This window comes from Trachypithecus francoisi, unplaced genomic scaffold (assembly GCF_009764315.1).
Source record: "Trachypithecus francoisi isolate TF-2019V2 unplaced genomic scaffold, Tfra_2.0 Lachesis_group0, whole genome shotgun sequence".
NCBI lineage: Eukaryota > Metazoa > Chordata > Mammalia > Primates > Cercopithecidae > Trachypithecus > Trachypithecus francoisi.
This window is the reverse complement of record NW_022681453.1, coordinates 32,327,859-32,352,002: the sequence shown is the minus strand read 5'-3', so window position 1 is coordinate 32,352,002 and position 24,144 is coordinate 32,327,859. Positions and strand designations below refer to the sequence as shown.

Genomic DNA, 24,144 nt, shown 5'->3' with positions numbered 1-24,144 from the left:
TGTGCAACTCCCTGCTGCTACTACCCCAGCCTCTAACTCCACCTCCCACCCCCAATGCCCTGTTCCCTGCTTCCAGCCGTTCCTTATATTCTGAGAAAATGCCATGACCCAATACCCCAACTTCTGCTCATCCTTTAAGTGTCGGATTGCTAATCATCAAATCCTCTGCAGAGAGAGTCATCCCCAGCTTATTTACCATTGTAGTCCTAGTGTTCAGCACAGTGCAGGAAACACAGAAGGCACTGAATAAATTTTTAGAGAATTCAGGAATGAATGAGAGAAAAGGAAGGGTGCAGCTAATTAACAGCAACTGCTAGGTCATAACTATTGGCCTGAAAAAGGGACTAAAGCCCCACAGTATCAAGGGATATTCAGCATGATGTTATAACAATGGATTCTGTTAAGAATGTGTGGGCAAGATATTTATCAGGGGATGCGGAAACTGTCTAAATTCAAACCAGGGAGGGTCTCCTTTTATTTTAGCTCTGAATGTTAAATGTGACAGTAACAAAATTTCAAAAACTTCTTCGGCAGAATTTAAACTGAGGTGACAGAAGAGAAAAAGACCTGACTGGAAGGCAAGTGCCAGGACTGCCTTGATCCTGACTTACAGAGTAGCCCTGGCTGACCCAACCACTACCCCAGTGAGAGAGCTGGCCTAGACTTCTGCCCAGGTGATTTCCAGATGCTTTTAAAGACTACTGTTATTAATAAAATGAATTAATGACTGCAAGTATTTGCAAATGCTTTAAAAATCCCATCAGGCCAGGCATGGTGGCTCACACCTGTAATCCCAGCACTGTGGGAGGCCGAGGCTGGTGGATCACTTGAGGTCAGGAGTTTGAGACCAGCCTGGCCAACATGGTGAAACCCCGTCTCTACTAAAAATACAAAAATTAGCCAGGCATGGTGGTATGCACCTGTTATCCCAGCTGTTCAGAAGGCTGAGGCAAGAGAATCGCTTGAACCCGGAAGGTGGAGGTTGCAGTGAGCTGAGATCACACTACTGCACTCCAGCCTTGGCGACTGAGTGACACCCTGTTTTGAAAAACAAAAAACAAAACCCAAAACCCCATTCAAGGGTGCAGCTCTGGCCTGATGTTAGTGCTTTTCAACTCCAGCTGTTGCACACTACAGTCACCTGTGGAGCTTAAGCCACGTCCATACCGATTACACCAGAGTCTCTGCGGGGAGTGCGGACAGACATCAGTAATTTCTAAATCTCTCCAGGGGATTCTAATGTGGAACTAAGATTGAGAGGCTAGGCTCTCCGCACTACTCATAGAGGAGGGTGGCAGGCACTGTCATTAATTACCTGAGAGGCTGGTTAGGAAAGCTGAGTTCCTGGGCCCCACCCCAGAATGACTTCTGACTGCATCAGAAGCTGTATGGCAGCAAGGCCCCTGGCTGATTCTGGGGCATCCAGAATCCCTGCTCTAAATGAAGTCCAAGCCCTGCTGCTCACCACCAGGTGGCTCAGGAAGCCAGGGCCTAAAGACCACGCTGCCTGGAACCAAGTCTTCCCTTCCAGAGCAGGGAAGGATGTGCATCTCTCCAAGAGGCAATTACAAGTTCCTCTTAGAAAAGCTCTTTTAAGTAGTTAATTACTCTTTTGTGTATAAAGAAGCAAAATAACACTATGTACTCATACTGACTTGTGTTTGCAAAAATAAACTATGTAGAGATACATAAAAAATAGTAACGTCTGTGGGGGCTGGGTGGAAAACAAGCATGTAGGAGACAGGACGACTCGGGATTTTCAATGTATGCCTCTTTATACTCGTTTTTCCTTTGTTTTTTGAGACGGAGTCTTGCTCTGTCACCCAGGCTGGAGTGCAGTGGCGCGATCTAGGTTCACTGCAAGGTCTGCCTCCCAGGTTCACGCCATTCTTCTGCCTCAGGCTCGTTTTTCCTTTTCTAAGCCCAGTGACTGTATTACCATTTCAAAAAGTTAAAAAAATAATAATAATAACACCAACAAAAACCTTTGAAAACCATCCCAGCCCCTTCTTAGGGAATATGGGATACTGGTCCCAAATCAACAGAGGACAAGCAGTTCACAGAAATCACAGGAGGTGGGCAGTGGCCTTTCAGGTTATGGCCATGCTGCAGAGAAAGTGCTGGTCTAATTTCACCACTGGCCAGAGACTCCACAAACTGAAGTTTACTCATTTCATACTCAATTCCCACTTCACTTACCTCCAATTTCACCACAATAACCCTCTAAGGAAGAAGGATTTTGGGCTGAGCCAGTAGGATGGGACCTGGATCACTTTGAAAGTTTCCTTGAGGGCTTCAAAGATGCCAGGTGAGAATAGTTCTCTGGATGAGAAGTGCTGAGCTCCCCAGAGCAAATCTCAAGGGCTGCCTGAAAAGGCTACCAGCACTCCTATGTTGGGGGGCATCATGCACCAAGGTCTCATCTGCCCCAAGCCTGTGTGCCAGCTCATTATTGAGCAACACGTCCCTTGTTGCTGTAGACTTTTTAAAAACCAGTGGTCATGCTAATGGAAAGGGTCAGTTTCCTTCTTCCTGGAAGCAAGTAGGCAGCCTTCAGACAGAACAGAGAGTAGACAGGAGAGCTGACCTTATGATCCTACTTTTTAAAAAGTTCACAACATCAAGAGGAAAGTCTCACCGTACAAGTCACTAGGAACTGAAACTATCTTTGCTCAAACTGTTGGCCATAAGCCACATACCAACATAATGTGGATAAAATATTCAGAAGTCCATTCTACACTCTTAGGAGTACATTAAACCCATAGTTTCATGAGCTCAATGTGCTTTCCAAGTCCCAGTGGGTAGCTGGAAGAAATATGAAGTTGAGATTTCATGTATCTTAGGGAGTTCTAGTGTGGAAAAACCCCTGCAGAACCACCAAAACCAGTCCCCTGATTCTGTGTCTAGCCAGGGACAATGTTCCTTCATAAAGAAGAACCTCTTACCCAGCAAGAACCAGAAAGAAACATGAAAAAGAAAAGCAGAGTAACAGTGCTCTGGATCTGGTCCTCTAAGGAAACAAATGTAAGTCCTACTAATGATCATGGAGATGGTTCTTTGGGTTGCAGACAATCCAAGGCCTCTGACCAGCGTCTGACTTTATTAGAAAACCAAAACAGGGAGGCAAATGAATGTACTGGCAGAGTCCATTTAAGGAGGCCCTAGTAAATGATGCCCAAACAGAGGATCTGGGATGGCCTGGGGATTACTGGACAGTCACTTTAGTAAAGCTTACTATTCACGAAAGTCACTCCCACCGAATACTACTTCTCCAAGATGTTCCCCTAAGAAAGGTTCTGAGGTGAAAAGAGCTTGGGACGTATTCCACATTATACATGACATTCCCTGCTTCAAGAGTTACAAAGCACAGTGCCCATTAAAGGCTCTGAGAAGTTCTGCAGTAAAAAATAGAACAATTTTTTTTTTTTTTACAGGAAAGGCTGAGTTAAACCTTTTTGGCCACGGAACTCTTCTTCCACTTAAAATCCTGTCTGGGAAGCATTAAGTACATAATATCACACAAGGTGTCTTAAATTGCAAACTGGAGCACATGGCTCCTCTACCTTGAAGCAATTTCAGTGTCACCTGACCCCTGCTGGTTTCCTGGACCTCATCTTGTACCATGCTCACTTTCTTGCTATCTCTCCAAAAAGCTGTCATTTCTGACTCAAGACCTTGACACAGGTGCTTCCTTCTGCCCAGAACCCACTCCTCCCCACCATCCCAGTGACTGCTCTTTCTCATCCATCTGCCTCTTCACAGAGGCTTTCCCTGAATCCCTCTGGCGTGTATATTTTCAGCTGTTTACTTGAAAACATGTTACCTCTAGGTTCAATTCCTGGCCCTACCACTAACTTGCTGCATGACACTGTATCTCAGTTTTGTCATCTATTAAAAAAAAACAACACACACACACACAAAGAAACAGGGGTGTGGGGGAGGGTATAATCATGGTCAACTGACAAGAGAATTGTGAATGTTAAGTATATCTAAGCTGTTTGGTGTATAGTTGGCTCTCAGTAAGTCTTGGTGATTGTTATTGTTTCCATTCTCTCACTTAGGACAAGCTATCATCTCATTCTTCTGTAGAATAGTTTTTTTCTCCCCTCAGCCAATCCCAACTAGACTGTGAGTTCCATACACATGAGAGTCCTTCTGCTTTGAACCCCAGGACCCAGAACAATACGTAGTTGTGGAGTGAATGAATGAATGAATGAATGACAAGGCACCTTCTCAGGGCCAAAGGCCAGCTTCGTTTAGATAAGCATATCTTCGTAACATCAGTCTCACAGGAAACAAAAGACAACGCAGCACTGTGTAAAGTCAGCTCCTCTCCCCAAGAACAACAGGCACTCACTTCCATAGCTGTGCATTCAGATGCTTCTCCACCATGAGGTTGAGGGCACAGCGAAGCCGGTTCCACCTGGAGTCAAACACGTAATAGCCTCTTCCAATCTGCCGGCTCCCAAATGTGCAAAACTGCAAGAGAAAACATAGCCGCGTGCTTGCTGACTCCCACACTGGCATGCCCAGTCAGGGTTCTCACTCCTTCAGGAAAGGAGCTAATCAGGAAAGACAGAACTGCCTCTGAGTACCGGAGGCTGTGAAGCACGAGAGTGACAATGCCTAGCCCTGAGTGTCATGGAAGAGAAAGGGAAAAAAGCATGAGATGTCCCCCATACAGAGTGCGTGCTGCCTCTGGGGCACCCTGTTCTGAACTTCTCTCACACCTTGACAGCGTCCCACACATACGGGCATGCCAAGGTCCCTGGCGCGCCCCCCTGCAGTGCCCTGTCCATGCTGTGTGGGGAGGGTCAACGCGGGGGTGGACGTGGAACTTACAGATGCTGGCTGAGGATGATGACCTGAATAATGACAGTCCAGTTTTTCAACAGACTCTTCTTTGTCATCGCCTTCGCCCTCCTCACTGGATAACCGAGAAGCTGGCTCAGTGGCAGGCAGGGGAGGGTGTGGAGATTCATGGACTGGAGGAGGGTCAATGGGGGCACTCCCACCTTGCTGAGCAGGGCAGCCTGGAGGCCTTGGTGAGTAGAAAGTGCAGCACTGATCAGATCACACACCTGGGAATCAGCCACCTTAACTGAGATACAACAATGTATCCAAAACAACCTAGGGTAGGCCTGGATTCCACCTCTAGCACTGGGGGGAAAACAGATGCCGATCCAGGTGGCTTGGGATTAAAGGAACCTCTCTCCTGAACTGTAGGATGTTAAGTTCAGCTGTTTGCCAGATACAATCAAGATTACTTAGAACGAATCCTTTCTATTGCCATTTGGGTGGTTCAGGTCCCTCTTCTATTCTCCCCCAAAGAAGGGAAAATATATGTGGAATTTAACACAATTCTTTGATTTCTCTTCAAATTTCAACTGGATGTGGTTTACTAGACAATAAATGAAACACAGTCTTCTCTCGGTATCCATGGGGAATTAAGTCCAGGACCTCCCGGGGATAGCCAAATCTGCAAATCCACAAATGTACAAAGTGGCCTGATATAAAATGGTGTAGTATTTGCATAAAACCTATGCGCATCCTCCCATATACTTTAAATAATCTCTAGATTACTTTTAGTACCTAATACAATGTAAATGCTATGTAATGTATTGTTTAGGGAATACTGAGACAAGAAAAAAGCCTATACATGTTCAGTATGACACAATTTTTTCTTTCCCCAAATAGTTTCAATCTGCAATTGGTTTAAACCATGGATGTGAAACCCATGGATACAGAGGGCTGACTGTAATTCACAAAGTGCTCTAAGATAACCTAGGAGAGACAGGAGGTGATACAAGAATAAGGTGGTATTACCACTTTATGTGAATAGCCTACAGCCTCTTACTTAAGGCAGTATTTTTCCTACACCTATAATGGCCTCTGGAATTAATGGCCTCTTACATTTTTCTAGATGCAAAAACTTCAACGAGAAGATGACCAAAGAAAGGACTTGGGGAGGAATCTCTGGCCAGGTCCTGACCACACTTTGAGGAGCCTCCTCTGATAGCTCCTCCAGCATACTGCATAGAAACCACACAGCTCATGTTGGGACAGGCTCAAAGAGACACCTGGGTTTCCACGAGGGAGGTGCTTCCACCTTTATGCAACCATTTTAAAGATCAGACACATGCGGGTGAAATGGTAAGCAATAGCAACCGATGGCTGGCACATTCCTCAGCAGAAGCTCTTGCTGCCAATAAATGAACGGCTAACATGGAAGCCCCTCTTTCTCTACGCCTTTCTTTTTCCCTTCCCTCTGGAAACTAGGTACAGTCTTTACTTCAACTTGGTTCAGTATATAAGCACAAACACAGACATATTCCACCATCACTGTCTCTGAGGTATGTGTATAAGTTCTCATTAAAACACTCTGATTCACTATTTACTCTGCTACTAAAATGCTAATACATGCTCGGGACAAAGCCCCAAATGAATGAATGAAAAAACACATTAATAAACGGATGCTGTAAAAACTCAGGCTGAATGCCTGTCCCCAGCAAGAATTCCCACTGCTATATAAAGAGAAATGAAAGGGAAACTGCTGCCAAAGCCAGTGAAGAGTTCCTGTCACTAACCCGCAGGAAGGACCAATTTCTGCCTGGTCAACAGGGTTGAGACACTTGATGTTGAGCAACTATACAGCAGATAACTCTAGCTTTATTTTGCTGCTTGCATTTACAACCAAGAGAAGCCCTGGTTGAAACTTACTGATGAACTCAACCTCTTTTTTTTTTTCCTAGTAAAACTCCCTTAAGAAAACTATCTCCACAGTGAGCCTGACGTATGTTTCTCAACATCATGACCATACTGAGATTTTACAGTATGTGCAAGTCTCATCTCCGAAGGTGGGAGAAAGAGTTGGAGGGTTTGACTTACCTTGGAAGACTGGGGGTGTGAGGTTTAGGTTTACTAGCTACAAAAGGCTTTGATTCAGAAGGAATCACTCCGTGAGGGTTTTGGTGCGGCTCCTGTGACGTTCTAGGAGGGGCGGGATGCGGGTCCCTGAGAGGCTGCGGTGGTTGCTGAGAGTCCGGATGGCGAATCAATTCCTTTTCCCTGGTTTTGTTTTTGTGCTCGGCTAATAACACATCAAATCGCTTTCTTCTACCCTGGACAGCCCTGCGCTGGGTTAAGGAATGTGTCTGCGGACCAAAAAAATACAGAAACTGAAGAATCTCATAATTAATTTTTGGTCTGTCTTATATCCCCAAACACCACTCCCAATAAAAAAGCAACCTAGACCATAAGCATAGTGAAAGGGTACTCAGCATTTGATAAGCTAAAAACCTTAAGAGCCCAATATTTTCTCCCTAGCTAGACTAGAAGTATACATTCCAGGCTCTAAATGCAGAAGAATCTGGAAATCTTACTTCCATCAGAAGAAAGAAGAAATGTGAGCGGTGATACCTGGTATGTAACTAAGTGCAACCATTAGTGCCATATGACAAGTAGTCATGTTTTGTGACACAATGGCAATTTGGATTTGGGGGCTCTTATCAACTCCATTAGAAAAACCCTCTTTGAACCATTTAAAATTTTGAATGTTAAAGGGAAGAAACAATTATTCCATAAAACATGTATCAGAAAGTGTTCTTTTAGTAACTTCCAGAGGATAAAAATTCAATGCAATTGCATCTCTCTATTCCAATGAAAATGCCATGTAAAAACGTAAAGTGGCCCAAAGCATTCTGCAGACAGACTGCCACAGCCAAGGAGCACTGGACAGATGAGGCTGAGAAGAAATGCTATGAATAGGAAGGGAAACAAAGTAATCCCTATAGATAGACACTGGCTATGGAAATCAAGGAAATGGGATGGACAATACCCCTGGGTCTTCAGACAATGTCTAATTTCAAAATTAAGAAATGGGCACACAAAGGAAAAAGAAAAGTCAAATTATGGCAGTGTTTGTCTTAAGGCAACGAATACAAACCTGTGATTGAAGCAAATCTTATAAGAAAACGTGCCTGTAGTCCAAACACATTTCATAGTTACTGGCATTAAAACAAAACAAAACAGGCCGGGCGCGGTGGCTCAAGCCTGTAATCCCAGCACTTTGGGAGGCCGATACGGGCGGATCACTAGGTCAGGAGATCGAGACCATCCTGGCTAACACAGTGAAACCCCGTCTCTACTAAAAAATACAAAAAAAGCTAGCCAGGCGAGGTGGCGGGCGCCTGTAGTCCCAGCTACTCGGGAGGCTGAGGCAGGAGAATGGCATAAACCTAGGAGGCGGAGCTTGCAGTGAGCTGAGATCCGGGCACTGCACTCCAGCCTGGGCAACAGAGCGAGACTCCATCTCAAAAAACAAAAACAAACAAACAAACAAAAAAAACAACAAAAAACAAAACAAAACAAATAAGCCTAATACTATTGCTAACAGAAGACACAGTCGAATGTACCAGTGTAAACAGGTCAGAATTGGGCAAATCTTATCGGCAGTCAAGTCCAATTACTCAAGTTCAACCTGACCATTCCATACTGCTGAGATCTCAGTCTGTAAAAATGCAAGGAGATGCTAATCCTGAGGAATGGACGAGTTTACATGAGCTACAGTGGCCCCAATCACATATCCATAAACATACATGAATTTACCTACATTTCCTTCTTTTATATTACAGAATAAATGTATGCATACCCCTACACATAATACAAATGTATTGGCATATTTGCTACAACTTTAGGGACTTAAAAAGGGAATCACGCTTCTAACTACCATTTTCAGTTGAATAACACAACCCACCTCCTTACGAGACACACCGCAACTATGTCTACCTAAATAATCTAACCTGGCACAGATAAATGTGTTTAGCTTTTTACATTTTTACTTGATTTTCTTTAATATGAAAAATATCCATAAGAAAGTAACCTAAATGAAGACAAGGAACTTTGTTTTGTTTGTGTTGTACCAGCATCTAGAAGAATACCTGGTACTTAAATGCTTTGAACAAAAAGTTTATAAAAATAATGGCCCTCCAACATGTGTTGAAAGAACAAATGAACATATAACATTACCGGTCCACCTGCCTGTCTCTCCAAGCAGATGTATAAACCTCTCCTCAGCTTGAATGTTCCCAGTGCCTAGCACAGTACAGCCAAATGAAGAAAGCAGGCAGATACATTTTCCCAGCTCAGTTTGAAGAGTAAGTAGGGTTTCTACTGAGCTGTGAAGAACATTCCAAACAGAAATCCGATAGGGGTTGCCCAAGGCTCACAGGATAAAGACTGACTGTGTAACTAGGCTCCGGGGCCCTGCACACTCTAAGACCCTTGCTTACTGATCCCTGCTCCTTTGGTCCCACGTACCTCTTCCTCCCTCTTTCTGTTCAGCCATCTCGTTGGCTTTAAGGTTCTAAAGAATTTGCTCTGTCCCTGTCACAGAGCCTTCACACATATTGTTTCCTCCACCTCTCCTACCTCTCCCATCCCTCTCTGCCCAGATAAATCATCATATTGATTTCAGCCCAATGTTCCTATGGCAAGAAAGCCTTCCCTGCCCAAACTCCCTTTTTGCAGGCTTTCATAATGTAGTCCTCTCATCTTTTTATAACTCATCAGTGGTAATTTTACACTTATTTCGGTGATCAATAATCTCCATCTCTTTCATTAGACTGTAAGCGCCACAAGTATAGGGAACATGTGGTTACTGTGCTAAACCCTTTATTCCCTGGGACCTAGAATGAGCGAGGTCTGTGCTCACAGATGTATGTAATAAAAAGTTCTACAATGAGTGAATGGACAAAGGCTACAGGAGTCACAAATCTCTCTGCATGGAAGGCAAAGGGGAAACTCGACGGGATATTAGACAGATGAAAAAGTGAGGAGGGGCAGTAAGGGTGGCAGACGGATAACAGAGAATGAGTAATGGGAACAAAAAGCAGCAAATCCCCTGATGGTGAAGAGAACAGATAACGTTCTAAGTCTAAGACGGAAGACACCTGGCAGCAACTTGGGAAACACTCAGGGTAGGGACACGCAGGCATGTTTAGCCCTACCGAGCTTAATAGATTCAGACCAAAGTGAAGGCAAGGAAAAGGAAAAGAACTGACTAAACAATGAAAAAAAGTCAAGGCATCCTGTAAAAGGGCAGGCCTGGTGGATGCTGCATTTTCTGCTAGTTCTATGCCAATATCATGACGAGCTGGGTCTGAAGACATATTAATGCAATAACAGGCTTAGCCCAATGCCACAGAGTGTAATGACACCCTTAAAGAAGGACAAGGGGAGAACATATCATTTGAAAAGGAAGATGGGAGAAAAATGCAGACCCATTCAAAGTCAGTCCACCTAGCAATAAAGGCACAGGAAGAATGTTAGTCAAACTCCTTGAAGATTTTGAGTCGAAAAAAAAAAACGTTTGGCAACCTCACTTCTGGGTATTTATCCAAAATAATGAAATCAGAATTTCAAAGAGCTATTAGAACTCCTATTTTCACTGAAGTACTAGTTACAATAGACAAGATGTAGAAAAAATATCACAGGTGACTGGATGAAGGCAACACAGTATATATATACACTGGAATATTATTCAGCCCTTAAAAAGAAGGAAATTCTGCTATATGCTACAACAAGTATGAACCTTGAGGACATTATACTAAGATAAATAACCCAGTCACAGAAAGATTAAACACTGCATGATTCCACTTATATGAGCTCTATAATCAAACTCACAGACTCAAAGACTAGAGTGGTGGTTGCCAGCAGCTGAAGGGAGAGGGAAATAGGGAGTTACTAATCAATGAGCATAAAGTTTCAGTTATAGCAAGACGAACAAGTTCCAGATATCTGCTGTACAATATTCTACCACGGTCAACAATACTGTCTTGCACACTTGAAAAGTTGTTACGAGAGGAGATCTCAAGTTAAGTGTTCTCATCACAATAAAATTTAAAAGAAAGAAAAGAGGTGTGGTTCCCTGCCACACTTTGTAAACGACTGAAAAAGAACATCTTGGGTTTGAGAAAAGCAAACCTCATTGCCCACAGTACTATATTACTGAGAAATCCATGTTACTGAGAGCCAGGGAGGCAGGAAGAAGGCAAAAGGAGAACGGCAAGTTGTGATCATGATGTGGACAGGGTTGAGGCATGCTTTCACACATTCTCTCAGGGGCAGCTGAAACTGACATAATTCTACAGAGCTCAGATGGCTATCTTCATATACCACCCCGACTACACCACTGTGTGTCCAATTAGTACCCTATACAAAACAAAAGCAGTTTGTTTTAAGAGAGTTTTTAACCTAGAAATCCAAGGATGGGCTTGGGGTGGGGTGTCCATTAATCCAAGATAAAAATTCAGAATGTATATGTATATGCACTATTTTATTCTGGAAAGATGGACCGTGTTTTTTTTTTTTTTTACTGAGATATTGGAAGGCACTCTTGACCAACCCTTTTCCCCAAAAAGGTTCTGAACCACTGCTGTAAGACAAAATCTATACACTAAAATTAAATTAGAAGCTTAAATTAAAGTAAGAACTACTTAAAAATTTCCCATTCCAGAATACTGTAACATGCCTCCACTGGTTGGGGCCTCGGGCAGGGCCTGAAGTCCTTTATTCAAATACACTTTAATAAAATCTAAAATAAAACACTAACCATTTTATTAATTTTTAGAAGAAAATGCTAACTTGTATCATTTTTACCCCCTCCAAGGTTTTAAAATTACATACTTCAAAGCAGTGACTCTGAATGCTTCTTGAACCTTTCTGGGGGTAGCTGGGGACACCCTCCAGAGAAATGCACATCAACACATAAGCTCATTTATGTAGAGGTGTTCACTGATGACCTGAAGCCACCCCCCATATCAATAACTCTTACTTTTCAGCAAATATACCTTATTAACATACTGGCATTTTAAAGGAAATAAGGAAGACCCCAGAGCAAAAAGGAAGACCATTACATTTTCTTAGCTTGTGTATAAATTATTTATATATTTTATCTAGTTTTTTCTCTTAAAACAGATGGGTCTCGTAATGTCGTCCAGGCTGGACTCGAACTCCTAGGCTCAAGCAACCCTTCTGCCTCAGCCTCCCCACTAGCTGGGACGTACAGGTATGCCTGGCTTGCATTAGTTTTTTTTTTAAAACTAGAAAACAGGGCTATCTCAAAGTCACAGATTTTTTTGAAGAGTGGTTCTTTAAAATTTAAGAACCATGGGTGATACCTCTGTTAAATGTTCATACACATGCAGAGGAAATTTCTGGACTTCCTTTAAGTCAGTATAATTTACAGCACAGTCAAGGGTAGCCTCTCATATTACATTTCCATATGGAAATATTAAAAGTCTTTAAAAATAACAGACTGACTTGGAAAGAACACTATTCCTGTGGATACAACACTGCTCATTAGAAACAAAACCTCTGTCAAGATTGTAATTTATAACAACACACTTCACATTTTGTCAATCTGAGGCTTTCTTGGAAGTTATTCCTTCACCTACACAATTCAGAACAATCCACAGAGCATCCTCTCTGGGTCAGAGAGACTTTGTGAGCAGTGTGGTACATCCCGGTCAGCCATGTTTATCAGGATAGTCAGCTTGACTTTCAGAAGTCCACCTACCTTGCATGTCAAAGACCGGGTGCAGGGCTTCTTGGTATCGAGATCAATAACCCCACAGTGGATGTCAGGATCAAACTCTCTTTCTGTTAAAAGAACACAGGCATTACATGTGCCCTGACAAACTCTCCTCCATGTATTTTGTAAGTAAGAAAATAGAAGAAATCAACAGTTAGATAAATTATAGCTGGAATAAAATCCACATTATCAATAAATAAAATATATATACAACATGTGAGCGCCGCAACAAAGCAGCAACATCACTAAGACGGGGTGACTACTGCCATCAGATGACAGAAAAGATATTAAGTCTGTATTATTTCCTTCAGAAATACACCACTAGAAAGCTACTTTTACATGACCTACACATATACACTTCTCATGCTCTTTAAAAACCAAGAGTGAAGAGAACAAACACATCAACTAAGGAACTTCCTCCTAAAGCTGAAAGTGACCAGTTTTAAAAATAGGAATTCTAGATTGCAGTTGATTTGCTCCCCATGAATGCCCATTTAATGCTCTCTCTATATAGAGAAGCATTATGAAGAAAGAAAATTTGAAGTTACCTGATAATCTCTTATTTAAAAATTTCCTATTATTGGAATTGTCTTCAGGTTTCTTTTCCAGAGAGGGCGGTGCAGGAAGCCCTTTGCCATTCAGAATCTGTCCAGGTGAAGGCAAGGTTGGCTTTGGTATTGAGGGGCAGTTAAGGCCAGGCTTGACTAAGGAACTCACAGTAGCAGGACAGGTTGGCCCCACCGCAGATTTCAGTAGTGTGCCATCCATTTTCGGATGAATCTTTTCCACTTTCACAGAGGGCGTCATGCTGTCATAGGAGAAAGTGAGAAAACCAGTGACTGAGTGCCTCAGCAGCCCCCAGGTGAATGGTGAGCCAGAGGGATGAGGGTAGAGCCTGGGCCTACCCAAGCGCTGCACAGGGCCAGCCTCTTGGAAGGCTCCTTACGAATTCTGTTAGTAAGGTTCATATATATTAAGCCTATAAGCCCTTCTGGTGAGGCAAAACCCTCAGTGGACCATCAAATTTGCCTGGTTTTTTATCATTTCAAAAAATTTTACACAGGAGCCAATGGGAGACTTAGACCTGATACCCAATGCAATGCAATTTTTATAAGAAGCAAAACATGAGAAGGTCTAAAAGAACCAAAGACTATCTGCAGAACCCTTGGAGACTATCTTTTGAGGACTGCCATTTGTAAGAAAGGATTCATCAAAGCAAAGTAAACTTCTGAGTGAGCAAATATTTCCAATAAATGTCACTAAAGACTTACGAGAACTCAAACATGCTTAATAACATATCTCCAAGAAGAGGTTCTTTGCTTCTGTCAATAAGGGAGACTAGTGTTTAATAAATATATGTTGTGTCACTAAAGTGGTAATTCTCCAGTCCTTGAAAAATGTTTCTATGACAGGAGCTTAGGGAATACCTGTGCCACTAACAAAGGAATGAATCTTGGAATCTTACTGACACTATCATTTTGCTTGGTAAAACTGAAAATATTGGTAGGAAGCTAACAACTGGCCTGGTTCCTATCTAAAGGCCTAGCTCTAAGTAAAGAAGATTTGAATTAATGTGGTTGTATAAACTTTGTTCAGTGGAGTCAGTGCTCTAACAGCTGTTAAGCTGGCCAGTGACTTACACACTACCACTGGTACCTTTTTTGGCTTTCAGACAGCTCCCGGAACAAAAACCAAGCTTGCTGTACTGTACTTCTGACAGAAAAACAGGGGCCGGGGGCTTAGCAACCAGGACAAACAGCCCCAAACAGCTGTACCTGGAATAGCCTGACAGCAGTAGAGAGACTGCAAGATGTCACATCCTCCCCCAGCTGGCAAGGTCCTTAGGCAGCAGCAGGTGCTGGACCCTGCCCTGAGATTAACCAGGTTACCAGATCTTGGACCTATGATGTGTGCTATACCCTCCAAAGGCAGGTTAGCCTGAGAAAAGCCATCCGCCACTTGGCTGAGGGATACCCCAACAATGCGAAATATGTTTCTACTGGAGTGCATGGCTGTTCCCTCACGTGACCTCAAGAAGCCTGCCAATCTACTGAGTGATCATAGAAACTTGCCAAAGCCATGCCTGTAAGGTGTGAACTTCCTTCAGTCTTCCCTCATCACTGCTGTGATGTGAACCTAAGGCTGAAGGGAAGAAACATTGCTTCCCTATTTGCTCTGCAGATCCCAGAAAATTCTACAGCGGCATCTAGGAATCTCTGCATGTTTTTATCATTACTATTACCAACAGCAGCAGTAGCAGGAGTGCCAGTATCCATTTGTTAACCGTCTCCTATGGTCAGACACTATGCCAGGTGCTAGACATATATTAATTAGAATATTCTCAATAACCCAGCACAGTGGCTGTTATTCTTAGACTCAGAGAGAAACGGTGCCTTGCCCAAACCCCTAAAGATAAGAAGTGACAGAAGTGGGACATAAATCCAGGCCTATGTGACTTGAGGCCTTCTTGGACAAAACTCCCCCACCTCATGAAGCTTCCTTCCCCTCATCTGGAAAATGAAGATAGTAACAGTACCTATTCCATAGGGTTGTTGTGATAAGTGACATAGTATACACACAGGTTTCAGCAGCTAGCACACAAGAATGGATCAATAAATATTAGTAACCTTATTATCATTGCTATTACTACTCTGAAAAGTTTCCTATGACATGATAGGGAAACATCAAGAAACAACATAATATACATTTGAATTCTTCCCCAAGTGGGCTCTCTTTTATATTATTCACAGGCACTCTCGGATGCCACTGGTGTACACAGCTCTATTTCCAGCAGGTAAGCTTTAAAAACCCTCTTGGCCATACTCACATTCTACCATGGGGGACTCTACTTTGCTGAATGGGATGCATTGGCCTGGTGTTCCCCCTGAGCTGCAGTTTCTCTTTGGGTGATTTCAACAACTTGGAACTTGATGAGGATGTGCTAAGAACACCTCCACTGGAAGAACGGTTGCTTCCACTTGCACTGCCTCCTTTGCTTTTGGACAGAGAAGGGAAGAAGGAAAATACTGAAGTGGGAGGAACGGCCAAAGAAGGCTTGCTGGATGAGCTATGTCTTCTTTCTGAAAAGGAAAATGAAGAAAAAAAGATACCATGTTTCAGGCAAATCTCGAATATAATTCTGGGAGAATTCCCTGAAATCAATATATTCAGGTTAAAACACGTATCATTAAGTGAAGATATGTTAAACTCAGCAGCCTTCAGAAATGGCTCTAAGCCCCACAGACTTACTTAACATTCTAGGAACGGGTCCTTCTGTTTCTGAAGTATCTCAGCATAAAGAGTTTTATCACATCAGGAAATTAAACAACCATCGTAAACATGAGAATACTGCCTTTTGGGTTTTGCATGCTAGCAATGAACCTCATTGGCTCCAACTTGCACTGAGAGAGAGGAAAATTATTCATTCATCTGCAGAGCTCTGCTAATTGACACTGCAAGCAGTTCTTTCTTCCTTTCTAACATAGCACCTCTCTGATTTTCAAAATAGTAAAATCTTAAGAAACAAGTTGTACCTTCTTTTTTTTCCCTGTCACTACCCACCAGCATATGACACAAATAAGAATGTTTCTAGGGTTATCTTATCGCTCCCTAGAATCTGTGCTGAAATTTTCCAGTGAATCATTTCACTTCCCACCCCCCTTTTTTTTAATAATCTCACTTGACTACAGATGGCATAGCTCCGGTTCACACCACTAAGATGCCAAAGGCGCAAGACAAAAATACCACAAATAGCTACGCCTGTTTTTTAAACCAGAAAGTAATTCATGGTTAAGTATAGACTACAAAGGTTTAGCTGAAAATAAATCTATCCACTAGAGAATCAGGTTTTCTTAGAGTAAGCTAATCCATACTAACATAAATCAAGAGCTGTTGAAGAATGTTACCATCAGAAACAAATAAATTATTTGGTAACTTTATCCACTTAAGTACCTTAGTGGCTGCCTTTAATTAATTAATTTAAAATTACACATTTGCTTAACTCTAAGTTTTAAAATGCATGTGATCCAACATTGATTTATCACAATACAAGAGCTATATGAGTATTTAAAACATTAGGCACATGATAATCAGTGATCACAAGTAAGACTTCAATGGTTTATTTCCAAAGATCTTCTTATAGCAGTCCTGAGTTTCTTGGTAAAACTGTGTGACTTATTCCTGGAAGGGCATTACTTCAATGATGGCTTATGAAGTACTTAAGAGTGTGTTCCACACCAGGACAAAATTATTATCCTAGCTATCTACAGACAAAATTCAAATTTCTATTCTCCAACTCAACTACACAAAGGCTACAATCAAGTTAGGAAGGTTAAATTAATAGTGATTTATAAGTGCCTTTTGCTTTTTGTTCATTCCAAAATGAAAGTTGTGTATAAGGAAGAAAAAACTAAAATAAATTCAGTTTAACGGTTTTTCCAAATTTGGCATCTGAAGATTTTTTTAAATTTAGTTTTTCTCTCTTTTATGATCCCAAAACACTCTGAACATACTTTTAAGCATCAGCACTTGTCAGCCAGGATTGTAAACATGTGTTTGCAGTTTGTCACCTGCCTTAGACGATACAGCTTCTGTGGGCCGTGTCTCCATCGTCTTTCTCTGTAAGGCATGGGACAGAGGTCTTCAATTAACTTCTGCATGACTAGTAAAGCTTTTCTTGTGAAAAGGAGTGATTTTTAGAAGGCCCTAGACCAGTGACTGTCAACTTGGCTACCCACTGGAATAACATAAGGAACTTAAAAAACACTGATGCACAGGTCCCTCCCTCAGAGACTGTGATTTAATTAGTTTGGGGTGTGGACTAGGCATCCAGAGTTTTGACAAGTTTCCCTGTCTGATTCTACTGTGCAGCCACGGTTGAGACACTACAGTAGACTAGGCTAATGCCTCAAGAACCATTAACCACAGCTGAGTAAGTTAGCATGCGCATGGCACTGAGAATACTGCCTGCTACAAGGCACTAAAGGGTTTGTCAAATGAAGCTCACCACTACTACTTGTCCTCAATGAGTGTTTTCCAAATTTTCATCAACTGCAAACTATTTTCATCGTTCTTACCAAAGCTACATAAAATACTATTTTTTTAAACTCAACATTTTAATTTACATTATCAATTCTATTATCTCCTCCTCCTCCTCCTTACTCTAATACTAACCAGTCTCTCATGGGGACATCATTGGTATTTTGGACAGGACAATTCTTCATACAGGATTTCAGAACAGTTAGCATTCCTAGTCTCCTACTGCTTCTTCACCAGTAGTGCCCGTCTGCCAAAGACAACCTGAAACCATCTCCCAATCCATTTCCAGATGGGCCCCAGGGTGAAGCAGGGCACCTCTACACTCAGCTGAGATAGATTTTTCCAAAACAATAGTATCTGTGAAACAGTAAGTTCAACAAGCTTATTATATAAACTAAATATTAAAATATTCATCCATGTTTATCTACAAAAATCACCTTGTGTACCCCCTGAAACAGTACACTAAAGGATGGGCATGTCTGTGATATGAAGAAGACAGAGAAAACCCTCAACTAGAACTTTGACTTTTAAGAAGTACACTCTAGGTATCAGAATTCTCAAGCAGGTGTCTCAGAGCAAATGTGTGATGTATTTTCTTTGAAGATCAAATGATTAGATAAAATTCTCAATCAAATTAAATACCCTCAGTTCCGCTATGAAGCCTGTTTTGAGAATGCAAATGTATTCCAAAGCCACTTACTAAGAAACAATTTGAACATATTGAAATTTTGCATTCACTTTTTCATGATTTTTGTCTGAAAGAAATACTAGGTGAACACAGAAAACTATACCTGGCTGAAATGAGCCACATGGGAAAACACAAAATGCACACTCCCTCAAACTTCCACCGTCTACCTCGTTCACCACCATGGGTGTTATTAACCACACCCAAACACATCTGATGCTACAATTTGTCATCCAATTTCAGATAACCTCCTTCCATCACTTCACAGTCAAGCTGCAACCCTTCTCACGCCTTCCAAAAGCAAATGCCAGGTCTTTTCAAGGTAACTGCCATGTTTATTCTAGTATTTATGTATTTTTTTTTTTTTTTTGAGCATTTAACATTTGTAAGACTGTGCTACCCTTTTCATTAGGTTCCTATGTTTTTCTGTGTGTGTCACTGATGAGGTCTTGTGAGTGTTGTGCCATTACCCCGTTTTCCCAATAAGCCTCATGTGGTTTTTGTTGCATAATGTTGCATTGTGCAGTAATTTTGTAGGAATGCATGTTGTGTTATAGCAGAACTGACTGTAACTTTAAGCTTGTCCTTTCAATTTTCTATTCCCATCATTGTCCACCCTCCCCCTGTTTTCTTTGGTTAAAATCTTCTTTTCTTACCTATTAACTCTTAATATGGGATTCAGCACTAGAAAATCAAGGTTCAAAGCTTCCTAACATTAAAAGTCTGCTGATGTATCGATAATATTTCACAAAAATTCTATTTTCTACTTCCATAACAATAAAAACTATTTAAAAACTAAGAATGACAATCTATCACGTGAATTTTTCATTCACTAAAATTTGAAACAGATTGTGTGTGTGTAGTGTGTGTAAGTAACTGAGATTCTGGCTGAAAAGTGTCAGCTCAAATTCTTGTCATGCTACTGAATTAAGCTGTTCCTTAACATCATGGACTGGTAACTTATTCTGTGAAAAGGACAGCATCTGGCTTTCCCCCCACAAGAAAGCAAGAAGGAAAAACCGAATTTAATTATAGTTGAGTTGGACTCCCCTTATCCTTCCACTGTGAGTTCTTATTTTTCATAAGATTTTAAACTGGGCATCTAGCTTTAAAAAAGTGTTTGTTCCCAGATCAGGAGAGAAGTAGGCAAATTATAGGTGGGGTTAGGGACCCTATATTAAGTGGACAAAGTGGTGGCCAGATGCTGAGAACAACTGCAATGTGGTCTGCTGAGGAGGCCAAGTTGAGTTTTCAAAGCGCTCCTCTCTCCAGCATCTGGCACCAGCCCAGAGAGAGCACACTCTGTCCCTGAATGAGGAGGGCATGATGAATGGCTCCAGCAAGGGAGAGACAGGCCGACTGACAGACAAGTACAGACACAAGGAAAGAGCAGAGACAAGGAAAGACAAACATGCCTAAGTGTGTATGTGTGTGTTGTGCTAGGGAGAAGTGAGGGAGATGGAGTTTCATGGGGCTCTTTTCCCTTGTGGCTTTAATACGTCACATGGCAAGGGCAGGATATTAGTGGTATAGGAGGGTGGACAGCTCTATATAGGTCTTCCAAAATGGAATGCAACCGAGAATACTAAGCTTGTAATTCTGAATTCATGCTGAGATTTTTAAAAAATTATAAGTATTAACACCCAGGTACACACCAAAAAGGAGTTCAAAGCAAATAATTAGATCTTTTTATATCATAAATACTGCTTTGAAAACAACTAAAAATAATTTATAATGAACAAGTGTCAAAATTAGGGCACAAATCTAAAAAGCAGTCAAAACAAATTGTAACTCCAAATGCTAACATTCATACTTGAAAATAATCTAGAAGCATATATGTCAAGCTTTTTAAAAAGTGGTTATTCCTGGGATTATAGCTCTATTTTTTAAAACATTTGTGTATTGTTTTTCTACAATGAATATAGTTTACTCGGTTATTAAATACATACTTCTAAAGAAGAAAAATCAGGTGTTCTGGTCTCAATTTTATACATGCCAAAACAAAGCAAGGCACACTATCATTCCTGAGCACAGTATCAATTTGTCCCATTCTCAACGGGTATCATGCAAGTAGCTAACTACTAAGAAACCCCCACAGAATCTGAATTAAATATCCTCAGTTCTGCTATAAAGCTTGTTTTGAGAATGCAAAAGCATTCCAAAGCCACCGATATACTAAAAAACAATTTGAACATATTGAAATTTTGCATTCACGTTTCATGATTTTTATCTGTAAGAAATACCAGGTGAACACAGAAAAGTGCCTGAAATGAGCCACGTGGGAAGATTCAAAATGCATACCCCTCAAACTTCTACCATCTACCTCAGTTCACCACCATGCGTGTTATTAACCACACCCAAACACATCTGATGCCACAATTTTTCATCCAATTTCAGATAACCTCCCTTCCACCATCTCATGGTAACTCACAAGCTGCAACCCTTCCCATACCCTTTATTCAGGGCTCTTTTCTCACATCTTATTAAACTTTTTACTAATCTTCTATAATCCAAACAACAGGCTGATGAGAAATCTCACCTTCAAGAACAACAATATCAACAACAGCTGCTACCGTGTATTGTGTAGAAACCACATGCCAGGCACCATGCTACGAGATTTATATGGATTATCTCACTCAATCCTGACCATCTTTCTAACAAAGTAGATACTATTATTATCCTCACTTTCCAGATGAGGAAGCCAAGGCTTTAAAGGACTCAAGTCAGTTGTCCAACATCACATGGTTATTTAAGAGGCAAAGATGGGTGCAATCCGCACCTGGGTGAAAGCACAAGGCAACTTGCCTGCTCTGAAATGGTATTATTAGCAAGTCATAATACATGATGGAGGGGCAGGGATAAAGATGAGGGTTGGGGCATAAATCAGTAAGAAGGCCATCTTCCCCAAGTGCTCGGCAAAAGCAGGTTGTTAGTGTACAAGTCTGCATAGGCTAAACATCTGTCATCGATGACAGTTTTTTGGTATATTCAGGGTGGGATCCAGAATATGTTTAAGGGAAATCCAGATTGTTTTCGATTTCACCTTTCCATTTTGGAAGTTGCTAAGCTAAAAATCAGCTATGAGTGTGTCAGCCAGTGTAGCAGTTCTCTGCTTGGAGGGTCTTAAAGCATCCAAGATGGTTTTGATAGAGGCAGACAAGTGCCTAGACAGACAGGGGAGGGTCTCCGACGAAAACCCACCTCCAAGTCGAAGACAGTTTAAAGCCTGAAAGTCAAGCTACAAGTTAAATCCTAGGACTGGATTGAGAATTTGTCTTCCAGTTTGGGATGCTTTCCTCTGGTCCCCACCCTTCATCTGTTTTTATATATACCTACCCTTTCCAAATTGGTTTTTCTACACTGTCATGCCGACCTTTGAGTTGTGCCTTCACTTTAAAGCTTTTTGCATACTCGCAAACCAATCAGACTCCCCATTCTGAGTCCATAAAGGGCCCCAGACCCACATGGGGGAAATATTCCCCTCTCCCCAAATTCTCTCTCTGCTGAAAGCCGTTGCCATCACTCAATAAAATTGTTCTCCACTTTTCTCACCCTCCAATGTTCCACGTATCCTCATTCTTCTTGGGTGTAATACAAGAGGCTCAGGAACCGCCAAACGCAGGTACAACCTGTAACACAGGCAAGCTGCGGCACACCCAGCGTGGCCGAGGGAGGCCCAAGCAGGGCATCACTGGCCGGGCATCCCTGGCTTGCAGAGTAACCAAGAAGAAAAATCTTGCATCAGTTTGAAGAGTAAACTGTGACAGAATGTGCCAATTGGGGCTGTCTTTATAGCTTGGCTAAAAGGAATCAACTTAAACACAGTTTCCAGATGAGCATGCTCTACAAAAGACCATCAGCGAACACCTGCTCAGTAGGGTAAGGCTGGACCCACCAACCAGTAGACAATACAATATGCATGCTTCCGGTAACTCTCAGGTTGTTTACGGTCACCTTCCCAGCAGAGGCTCAGGGCTGTTGGGCACAGTCTTGATATGTATGGGTTGAGTAATCAGCCTGAATAGAAGCCAAATCAAATAAAAATACTTTTTAAAAGATTACCTGAAAAGAGCAAGAACTTTAGAGTCAGGGATATGTGGGTTCATATCCTTGCTCTGCCAGTTACTAGTTGGGTGAACCTGGGCAACCAGCTCACTCCATCCTCGCTGGCAGCGTCTTCAACTGCCAAGCCTACTTTGCAGGGCTGCTGTGGATTAAATGATAAAGAGTTGCAAAGCCTGCAGCACAGAGTCTACTATGGACCAAGTACTGGGAACTCAACAGCACATAAGACAGATACCCCATTAGCTTGGCTGATGCCAGCTACAGGCTTATTTCTTTAGACAGAAAAGTACTCGCCAATAACACCTCCTGACTTCTAAAGAAAGTAGAAATCACTTAAGAACAAACCAAACCCTCTTTACTGTAAGTTATCTTCTCCAGTGTGATAAGGATTTAGTATACACATTTTTACATGCCATTTCAGGAAGATATCAACCTATTCTAAGATATGAGCTCAGGGGAGAAACTTTAAGAATTCATTTAAAAATTAGCAAATTCATACCAAACAAAAAGAACATTCATTCAAGCTAAAGTTATTTTACAAATAAAAGGTTGGCTCATTTTCCTCACAGAACTCAGAAGACACTCAGGAAGAACTGCAAGTAGAATAAAATGAAGATCAAGTCTCAAATTCAGTTTACAGATCCAAAGGTGGAAATTTTGGGCAGATTTTCTAAGTAAAACCCACAAATTTTTCTTTAAATGAAACTCACTCATACTTTCAGATAGACTCAGTCAGGTTAAACAGAGTGTGCACTCGGCATGGACGGGCCTTATGAGAAATACCAATACATGCTTCAAGAAATGCACGACTTCATGCCTTCTGACGGCTCCATTTCACAAACATCCCATAATGACGGTCATTTAAAGCAAGGACTTTCAATAATGAAGGTTATACATGGCTATAAAATGTAAAACACAGGTAAACATGCACACAGTCTTTGGCCAGTCATAGTAAGCAACAATGCACATATCAAAAGCTCAGTTTTAAAACTTTAGGTCATTCATCAAGCTGCCCCTTCACAAAATTATTTGTTGTTTATTTTTATGTCCAGGTTGAAAAATAACTGCAGCTTGCTATTACACGGCTCCCAATTAATCCAAACTGTCATACTCCATTTCCAGGCCACCAAACACAACTCATGAGGTGTCAATTGGCATTATGTGTCTTTCACAAGGATTATAACTCCTTAAGAAAACATCCAAGAGCAGGACCTGAGGCAGACTAGAAATAAAGACTGCATTAAAAAAACAAACAAACAAACTCAGCACTTTTTTCTTACACATCTACTTTGCTCCCAACTAGTGTTTTCCCTAAATTTCTGTTATTCACAGCTAAATCATACTTTGGATCCTTTTCCAAATCTGCACAATATCTAGACCATTATTTACTTAATATATTTTTAAAAATTCAGTGGCTGACTAGGTACTAATTTAGCATTATCCTAAGCAATAATATCTCTGAAAGAATGACTTTGTATTTGATGTAGGAGTTTCATATATATATATTTTTTCCTAATGAATATTAAAAAATACTTGGCATACCATTGCAAATCACTACACATGGACTACATATCACTGCATATGGACTACACATGAACATTAAGCATTTCATATTTCCTCACTACTTTCATTGTTGTCAACTTTTCCCTCTAAATTTTCTTAGTCTTCTTAAAAGCACTCACATGTGGCCTGACAAGCAAACATGGTCCTACTCCATCCACTCTTTGTAGTCACAGGTTCTTTTTAATCCTAAATCTGCTTTATC

At 41.4% G+C, this 24,144-nt stretch overlaps 1 protein-coding gene across 16 annotated transcripts in view; it reads right to left on the bottom strand.

The window, feature by feature from the left end:
- ATXN7 (ataxin 7) overlaps positions 1–24,144 on the bottom strand; it is a 143,838-nt gene that overhangs the window by 8,155 nt on the left and 111,539 nt on the right. For 15 of the 16 annotated variants that reach the window (XM_033210332.1, XM_033210321.1, XM_033210328.1 and 12 more), the window contains 6 exons: positions 15,420–15,672; positions 13,141–13,400; positions 12,578–12,660; positions 6,889–7,154; positions 4,843–5,041; positions 4,358–4,479 (listed from right to left, as the gene is read on the bottom strand). In XM_033210332.1, the coding sequence (XP_033066223.1) occupies positions 4,358–4,479; positions 4,843–5,041; positions 6,889–7,154; positions 12,578–12,660; positions 13,141–13,400; positions 15,420–15,672 (1,183 nt within the window). Of the gene's footprint in view, positions 1–4,357; positions 4,480–4,842; positions 5,042–6,888; positions 7,155–12,577; positions 12,661–13,140; positions 13,401–15,419; positions 15,673–17,103; positions 17,185–24,144 lie in introns of those variants that run through there. The other variant, XM_033210336.1, reaches the window with a different exon arrangement.